Raw genomic sequence first — 9864 nt, 5'->3', positions numbered from 1 at the left:
GCCAATCAGATCGCAGGACGCGCCGCGCGCTGGAGTCTGGAGATTCAAACTCGCTTGAGTTTACTGTGGTGTTTATTGGAGTTTACCTCGCTCGTGTGTGAATGTAGGACTCTGAGTGACATGGAGGCTTTTACCGTCAAGAGTCGCATTAAGAGTCTCCTGCGCTCGCCGTCAATCAAACTCAGAAAGAACCGCAGCGGCCGCATCAAAGAGAGTCTGTCCAACAAGGTAAAGTTATTATTGTAGCGCTGCACTTCAGTACCGCGACAGAATGTATCAAAAACAGCCAGAGGTTTGTAACAATTATCAAATGTTTCATCACTGTAACAAATCTGAAACAAACCGCTGCGTGTTCTGAGGAGTTCGGGTCCTTTGATCTGTTTCTGACTGTGTGTTTGGTTTATTTCTCTGATTAGTTTGTCTTTTGATCTTGTGTGAAGTTAATCTACTGAAGATCTCAGTGTTTTCATGTTGATTTGCGCACAGATGATGTTTTCTGACGCTTTCATATGTCAACATCACTGGTAATCGGGACTAGAGTCAATGATATCGACAGAACAAACCTCTTAAAGGGGTGGTTGATTGTAATTTCACTTTTTTTTAACGTTAGTTAGTGTGTAATGTTGCTGTTTGAGCATAAAAAGGGAGGGGCTTAAAAAAGTGAATTTGCAATCAACCACCCCTTTAAACACATTAGCACATTCCCATGATGCTCCTTTGTTGACTTTGAGCTGATGAATCAGTGTGGAAGGTCTTTAGTTCTGAGAAACAATGATAATGTCATTAATCAGCAGTAAAGCAAATTAACTTGCTATCTTTAGATAAGTTGTTTCCCACAGTAAATACTGTTTGAAAAAATAAACGCATGAAAATAACTAGGTTTCAGTAACTTGCTATATATATACTGTGTGTGTGTGTGTGTATGTATGTGTATATATAGTGTGTGTGTTTTATATGTGTTAGTAACTTTTGTATATATATATATTATATCGATATAATTTATTAAATGCTTATTATTCATGTTTATTTTATAAATGTTAAGACATTTAATGTATAATTTATTTTATATTTACAATTTATATATATATATATATATATGTATGTGTGTGTGTGTGTAAAATTATTTATTTAATTTTTTTGTTGAGATTCAACCATTAATGTTTTGTTGTCCATGTAATACAGTGATATGTATTTTGACCCCTGTCTGTGTGGATTCTATAATAGTTCATGTTCTTTCTATCGTCTCAGGTGACTCTAGAGAAAGTTCTGGGCATCACGACTGTGCGAAGCAGCGATTTAACATGCGATCCGTGTTCAGGAACGGTGGCCTATCCGGCCGGGTGAGTTCATAACATGCATAAAGATCATATATGAAGTTAATGGATGCATATTGACCTTCATCTTGTTTAATTTGACATGAGTGATGTCGAGGTGTTGAGGTATGACTCATAACTAGTTCTCAAAAATCATTTTTTAATTATTATTTAAGTAGGATTTTTGTGGAAAGACATAAAATATATTAAATGAAGAAATGCATCAAATTATGCCATCTACCTGATTGAGATTGTTGCTAGTGTTTTCTACAGTAGGTGTGTTGTTAAGTGTAAGGAAAGCAGATCTCAGTCCTCGTGGCTCTTTCCCAAGAGTATTACAGCGATTAACCAGCTTTTAATGAAAATACAAAGATTAGTTGAAGATTTAGGCCTATTAAGGGACTCATGCAGTGAACGCAGTGCTTGTTTCCGTTTCATTCAGGTGTGTCGTTGTGTTACTGAACCCGGCCAAAAACACACAGCAGCATCTCATCAACTCATCCAGGTGAAAACTACAGTATCACACGTTATTCAGTAACGTCAGCCGTAAATACTATAGTGTTTGTGTTGAGAGTCATCCAGATGTTAAAGGAATAGTTCACCCAAAAATGAAAACGTGCTGTAAATGTGTTCACCCTCAGATCATCCCAGATCATGATGAGTGTGTTTCTTCATCAGGTTTGTAGAAATGTGTCGCTGCATCAGTGTCTCAGCAATGGATGCTCTGCAGTGAATGGGTGCCATCAGAATGTCCAAACAGCTGATAAAAACATCACAATAATCCACACCACTCCAGTCCATCAGTTAACATCTTGAGAAGACAAAAGCTGAAACAAATCCAGCATTAAGACGTTTTTAATGTCTAAAATATGAGTCCAAAATTCATAATAACTCTTCCTCCAGTGAAAAAGTGTTCTGGTCTGAATCAGGAGAGAAATCTGCACAGATCAAGCACCGTTTACAGTCCAAAACAGCTCTAAAGAAATATGTGGCTGGATTTTGATGTGAGAGACAACAGGAGGTGCACTTTTTCACTGGAGGAAGAGTTATGAATTATGTACTCGTATTTTAGACATTAAAAATTAGAGTTCCTAATGCGAACACACATGCACATATGCATGTTATATATATAGTTACATGTGTAATATCACAACTATATGTCATGGTAAACCAGTCTACCTCTTGTGATTTAAAATGGTTGTGTATCTTTACTTACCACTCAATTATAGCATATGCGGAAAACTAGAAAGTTAAAACCCTGTATGATCTCGCAGTACCAGTTATACTGAGCTTCATCTTCTGACTCAAACTGAAAGCTGCCGTTTTCTTCAGACATCTGGTTTGATCTGTTGGGTGGATGAACATCTTGTAGATGAGTGTATTTTCACTGCATGTGTGTTTAGTTTGTAGATAAAGCATTTCTTCCTATGCTGCTACTATGAATGGCTTTTTAAGACTCTTTAGTCTATGAAAAAAGATGAGAAACTGTTTGACACAGAGAGAAACAATAACAAAATGATCATATTAACATAAGCTTTAGCAGCAGTGTTTCTGTCATTGGTGAGTATTCATTCACTGCATTTTCCTTTGAGGAATTTTAAAATACAGTTTAATATTTTTAAATCAATCCAATAAATGAAAACGTGAGCTTTGTCTCAAAACATAATCAATGATTTTCACATGAATCCTACTATCAGCTGTTGAATAGTGCTGTGTTTTAGCTGCTGATGGTCAAAACTCACCAGATGGCGCCACTCGGTAAATATGAGTCAAAGATATTGGTCAAATCGATTGTCAGTCTATAATAATAATAATGTATTTATCATTACAGCTTCAGGCTTGTCTTCAGGTCCTACAACAGGAAATTTAGCTGTGTTTAACTGAGTGTTAACAAGCAACAGAAGGCAGTGATCAGGTATACATTTTATTGAGCTCATATTGGTTCATCATCAGTTCCTCTATGAGAACAGCAACATCTGTTTATAGGACAACCTATCGGGTAAAATAGTGCTGTTATTACAGATGACACTTTCTTGCCATGACTTCTTTATCACATGTGTGGTACTGTACACCACTGTGCATTCGATATCCAATTTTATGTTCATTTAAATAACTTAAAATCAAACAATGTGATGCAAAAGTGAGGGGGAAAAAAAAGAAGAAAACATCTTGGCAAAAAATAAATGTAACAGAAGTGTGAGTCAGGGCCTGTATGAGCTCTATCATTTATTCCAGTAGAAATGGAATTTGATCACCGTTTCTTGGCGACATTTGCATACACAGGATCCTCCTTTGATTTCTGCAAAGAAAAAAATACAGTCAATCTGACGCAACAGTGTTAAAACATTGTAAAATAATTCATTTGCTATAGCTTAAAAACTCAAAAGTCCTGAAACAAATTAGTAGAACTGAACATAATTTGAGGAACAGGGTTGCCTTCCATCATTTTACTAGCAGGCGTTCATGAATCAGGCCGGATCACTGTTTGCGTCCCTAGGCCTATATCTTACGCCCGTCATTTGCATCAAGATGCATTTGCGTTGCCTACAGTCACTGTCCCGTATCGGTGGAAAATCTGCTTATCCAAATGAACGATGTGCGATCACATTGTCTCTGATAATCAGCCTCTTGTAGCTGGTATTCTGCACTACATGAATCTTATTCAACCTTTATTCACCTGTTTCCATGATGGGCTGATACAACATTTTCACATGCTCTTTAGTTAGTTTTTTAGCGGAAGTCTTGTTCTTCCTACAATGCTGCGTTTGATGAATTAATTACACAACATTGATTTGTGTCTCATGAAGAGAAACACGCAGGAAATGCATCACCAACCAAATAAAAACAGATTATTTACATAAATGTTGTCATTTGTTGCTTTCTCACCGATATACCGGATGATTTCGAGATTTAATCTTGCAAAAACAAAAGCACAAGCCTTTTGTGTCAAGTTGTTGACACGTCGGGACCAGATGTGAGATCCACCAATCAGAGAGGTTTCTGAATCTCAATTGAATTTTTGATTGGTTTAAAAATGAATGAACAATCTCCCGTTTTTCCGTGGGTGCTCGGCCATTAAACGACTTTTGTGTTTGCTGTCTTTGGGAGACTTGATGACCATTTATATAATAATGTAATGTAGTGAAAGTGATGAATTGTGACTGAGGCTGACATACTTTCTAAAAGTAACTCATATTATTGTATTTGGGGTAAAAATACAATACATTTATGCAAAATTAATTTTATACCCTTGCAAAACAGACACATGTATGTTACAATAAGGTGCAAAGTATAAATCAATTTATTATTAGTCAGGTAAAATTTTATCATGCCAATTACATAATGAAACAATTAGAAAGGATATTGTAATTGTGAATCACATTGTAACCGCGTGGCAACCCTGCTCCTGTACATAGATACTGCAGCTATATGGGGAATAGCCAAGTGATCCACGCAGGAGACAAATTTAACATGTAACAGTTATCCTAATTTTACACAAGACACACGGTCTAGAATGCATGTATCTACAACCTCTTACCTAAGTATGTTCAACGAACACTTACAGCCAAGCAATCATGTGTTTTAAAGAATAAACTTAACTAGCCTATGTGCACATGTAGAAGCACAAACAACTGTACAGTGTGTTCTATGGGCACAATGTGTTTAACACTATTACATTTTTTAATAAAAACAAAATGCATACCTGACAGCATGAGAGACACACAGCAGTAAGAGTTCGAGTGCAAAGAACCAGTCTCACATATGTTGTGCGAGGTTTTCTGATTACAGAATCCCAAATGACAATAATGCCGCTTCGCTTATATACCCAGATAGATGTAAAAACAAATGACCTTTTGGTGTTTTTGGTTCTAGTGCTCCAGGGTTGCACAATTCTACAAAAGTTTTCAATATTTCTCATAATACAAGTGACTACTGTGAAATTTAGATGATTTTTACCAATCACACAGAGACCTTTAGAACGATACCAAACATGAAGGGGTTAAGATCATGAATTCTTAAGAAATAGTATTTAAGTCTGGCAACTTGAGTTCTTAACACTTCTGTGTCAACTTTCAATGGCCTGGACCATATGCCCAGGGGGATAGGAGGGGGCCTACGGATGGGTGAAGGGACAGGTGAGCAAATGGTCCTTCTTCCAGATCTTCCTGTCAGATTAGAAAGTTTGTTTTGTCGCATGGCATGTGTATTGCGAGAGAGTTTTGGCTTCACGCAGAATTAATTTCAGAAGGAAATAATTTTACTCCTTACAATCTTACCATTTTTTGTGCTGTTGGTTTACACAGTGCTGAATCAGTTCTTGTCTCCGCTGCATTAACGATAATCACAGATGTGTTAAAACAACAAAGCTTTCAATGTTATACCACAATTTGTGCCTTAAAAAGCTAAATATTTCAACATAGGCTATTGCTTTCTTTACTGACCTGTTTTTCTACATTTTTTGCAGATGAAGACTGCAGCTACAATCAACAGAGATCCAGCAGCAGCAGAGATCAGTACTATGTACAGTAAAGGGAGGCCCTGATCTGTAATGGACAATTCTGTAATAGATAAAACTAGTCAATAACACTAGTGAATTGGTTTATCTGATCTACAACAAACACTATAAGAACATAAATACTGTGTAACAGGTAAATCAATATTAATATCACCATACCTGAACATGGTTGACAGAGTTGAGTGATGTCCAGATGTCTCGTCTGGTTGCTGATGGGATTGTTGAGCACACAGCTGTAGGTGTTGTTATCCTGATATTCCACCTCCAGAGGTAGAGAGAGACTGATGCTGAGATCAGACACACTGATGCTGGACAATAAACTGTTTCCTTTGTACCAGGAGAGAGTCACATGACCCACATTCACCACTGAACACAACAATGAACAATTCTGCTGTGATGATGATGAAGAACATTGTGAGGAGTTTCTGCTGATGACAGGAACAGGCAGACGAGCTGAAAACATGAGAGAATAAACAGAAACCTGTGAAAATCTAGTCAGCAAGCTTATTTTCGTCTCCGTGTGTTAAATGCGTGATGATGATCAGTGGTTTGGAAACATGCTTGTTCTAAAAGCTATTGTTATTGGGAACATATTGTTCCTTAAGCTTCTCAGGTATTTGTAACATACTTGTTAGGTCATCTGGTTAAGGGCAACATACTTCTTAATTTGAACCGCATGGATACGCATAGAGTTTTTGCCCAGAACAGAACCGATACTGCCAATCAAAATGGGATGCTAATTGTCAATCATATTTGACGATAGTGTTCCTGACAGAATAATAACTTTGACATAGTTACTCCTTAAACCCTAAATTAATTAATTATTGTTTGTTTTTTGGTGATGACCATCATGCCACAAACGCCACTGGTGGAGCTCAACATGTACTTAATATTCCATAAATAAAACAAGAATATGTGCATGTTTGGACAAATAATCTCTACTCACCATAGACAGAAACACTGACAGTTTTTGATGACATTTTCGCTGCACTTATCTTTACTTCATAAAATCCCGAATGTTCGGTTGTGGTGTTTGTGATGGTCAGAGATCCAGTTTGATTGTCCAGCTTCAGTCTGTCTCTGAATCTCCCATCAGAACCATTAAATGTAAAGATATGCTGCTTTTTTTTAATTTTAGCTATGAGAGACTTGTCGGCTCCAAATTTCCACAGTATGTCGTCGTCTTCACGTATTTCAGTAACACCAGTGTGTAAAGTGACAGAATCTCCCTCCATCACTGACACCGACTCACTAAACACACCTGATGAACAAACAGATTTTACACTGATTTGAATGATTCTGAGAGTTTAGAAAGTGTGAAATCAGCTGTAGTTTGTAAATAAATGTGAATACCTTTATTTATATATATATATATATAAATGTTTTATATATATATAACTTACCAGCGAGACGCCACCAGCACAAACAGAACAGAACAAACATGCGAAACATTACTTTTAAAAAGGCTATTGATGAATGTACTCTCACCTATACTGAAATGAGACTTGTACCAGCCAATGTCTGAATGAGCTGTTACCACACTGCAGTAACCTTTAGCAGAGTAGCGTAGAGCAATTGAAAGACACATGGATTATTAATTCTTTGTTCACTTTATGGTGCGTATATAAACCGAGGTGAATTTACAAATTTAGGCTTATTTGACTTTTGATTAAATGGGTTGTCACTAATCACGTTCTGTGCATGTTCATATTCGCAGTCTAAATGTTTTTATATTTTGATGTTGTAGTTCAATATATTGATAAACTGATATATGCACATTTTGAACTGATACAATGCTTAAAATGTTAGTCTCTTAAGGCCACTTTATGTAGAAGGAAAGTAGCTGTTGATTTTGGATCGTGTTTTGTCTATTTAAATGCGGATGCTGATCATTGTCTATGTAAGTGCTCATTCTATATGAACCATGTGTATCAATTTAGTTCATTCTAATCGTGTGTTATATTTCATTTATTATTTTTATCATATGCCCCATTTTCAGACCACACACCGTTTTCCAAAAATACTTTAACTGTATTAAATATGAATAATTAGATGAGTGTGCAAAACTTTCTTAATTTTATGCTAAAATTAAACTTAAAATGGTTAGACTATACATTTTACTTCAATAAATACATTGTCAATAGTTGTATGAAAAAAAAAAAAATAGTTAATACTGTCTACCGTCTCACATTGTGGCTCTATCAGCACATCTTCTGAGTCAAACCGAAAGCTGCTGTGGTTGGTTTTCTGGGCAAACAGTTTGTAGGTGAGAGGAAGATGCGTGTGAGTTTAGTTTGTAGGTGAAGAGTTACTACCCTCACAAAACAGTTTAAGAGTCAAATAAAAAAAAAATGCTTAATTCATTAAAAGAGTCAAATCTGAGTCAGAGGTCAAACTAGACTTTTGAAATTATACTAAAGCATTTATTGCAGCATCAGTCATAGTCTCACAATGCCTCTGGCTCCACCTACTACAGTTGCCATTAAAATAATAATAATAATAATAGGGTAACACTTTATTTTAGGGTCTCTTAACTAGTTGCATATTAGCATGCATATTACTAGAATATTAGGCATTTATCACTACTAATTAAGCACATATTAATGCCTTATTCTACATGACTTTATTCTACATCCCCAATCCTACCCAATACCTAAACTTAAACTACCTTATTAACTATTAATAAGCAGCAAATTAGGAATTTATTGAGGGAAAAGTCGTAGTTAGTGAATATGTGTTCCCTATTCTAAAGTGTTACCAATAATAGCTATTATAATAAGCTATCATTGAAATCCACTTTACTCAGCAATACAAACGTAGGCCATACAGTAGCCTAAGTATACGATATTTTACTAAAGAAACACAACGAAAATTATTTTTGCATATGCATATTAGAAAAAAGACAGGGATGTTCACTACGTCATCGCTCTACCTTCCATAAGACTTGCAGGTTATTAGTTTCACTTTAACTGGTTAAATAACTCCATAGCCATCTGCCCAGAAGAACAGAACGCTTTTATGGATACAATCTACATTTATGAAGGAAAAAGTGGTGAAGTAAAGAGAAAATGAGGATTCTCTTTACTTGGCTGGCAGTGACCGTATGTTTTCTCAGCAATGGTGAGACCTTTATTTGTTAAAATCTCTTTTCCGCTGTTACACTGATTTCTGTTTCTGTATAAATTGTAGCCACTATGGTTAGCGTGGTAACAGCGCATACCACGATCACATAATTCAATGGGTAACACCTGTTAACGATTAAAAAAGCCGTAAAAATGGGGTCCTTAAATGATCAGGTCAACTGACTTGGTATAAAAACATAACATGGCATCATACCGTCAGTAAATGTTGATGATATTCTTGTACATCAGTGCATAGACTGGTCAAATGTAGCTTGAATGTAAAGTGAGTCGCTTTGGATAAAAGCTTCTGCTATATTAATACAATTATTTACATAAAATTATTAAAAAAGTTATTTAACAGCAGCACTATATATGTAAAGTGTATACGTAAAGTGTGTGTCATTTATTATGAAAATGTTTATTTAGCCTATAGGAATGTGCAAATAGTAAGTGGGCAGAATGAATCAGGATGTACATTGTGTGTATTATAAGATCATTCTTGAGACTCATGTATGTTTGTCTGATGAGTGAATGTGAAATGCAATGATGTTTGCACGTATTACATTATGAATCCAGGCCCATTTCTCTACTCACAATCTTTATGGTCGATAGGGGTGATTCTGGAGGGCCGGTCCTGCAGAGTTTAGCTCCAGCCCCAATTAAACATACCTGAAGCAGCTAAGCAAGGTCTTAGGCATGCTAGAAACTTCCAGGCAGGGAGCTGAACAAAGTTGGTGCTAAACTCTGCAGGATAGTTTTGTCCTATAGGACCAAGTTTGGACACCCTTGGTCTATAGAAAATATTTTTCATGGTACAATTGTATATGTTTGTTTGGCTTATGTTAACTTTATTCTTCAGGTGTTTCTGATGTTGAGACAGCCAGAGTGTCAGTGATGGAGGGAGATTCAGTCA

General features: G+C 36.1%; 1 protein-coding gene across 2 annotated transcripts; it reads left to right on the top strand.

Moving 5' to 3' along the window:
* On the top strand, positions 1-6216 carry LOC131530735 (mitogen-activated protein kinase-binding protein 1-like). Of its 2 annotated transcripts, none has more exons than XM_058761171.1 (4): positions 1-228; positions 1249-1340; positions 1756-1818; positions 5779-6216. In XM_058761171.1, exons 1-4 carry the CDS (start codon positions 121-123, stop codon positions 5780-5782), a joined length of 267 nt encoding a protein of 88 aa, XP_058617154.1. In that variant the 5' UTR covers positions 1-120; the 3' UTR covers positions 5783-6216. The 2 variants fall into 2 exon arrangements, with proteins under 2 accessions (XP_058617154.1, XP_058617153.1); XM_058761170.1 differs by lacking the exon at positions 5779-6216 and adding an exon at positions 1992-3102.
* Positions 6217-9864: the final 3648 nt, after the last annotated feature.

Source organism: Onychostoma macrolepis, chromosome 22, assembly GCF_012432095.1.
Source record: "Onychostoma macrolepis isolate SWU-2019 chromosome 22, ASM1243209v1, whole genome shotgun sequence".
In the NCBI taxonomy this organism is placed as follows: domain Eukaryota; kingdom Metazoa; phylum Chordata; class Actinopteri; order Cypriniformes; family Cyprinidae; genus Onychostoma; species Onychostoma macrolepis.
Note: the sequence above shows the minus strand (reverse complement) of the source record. Positions and strands in the feature narration are given on the sequence as shown.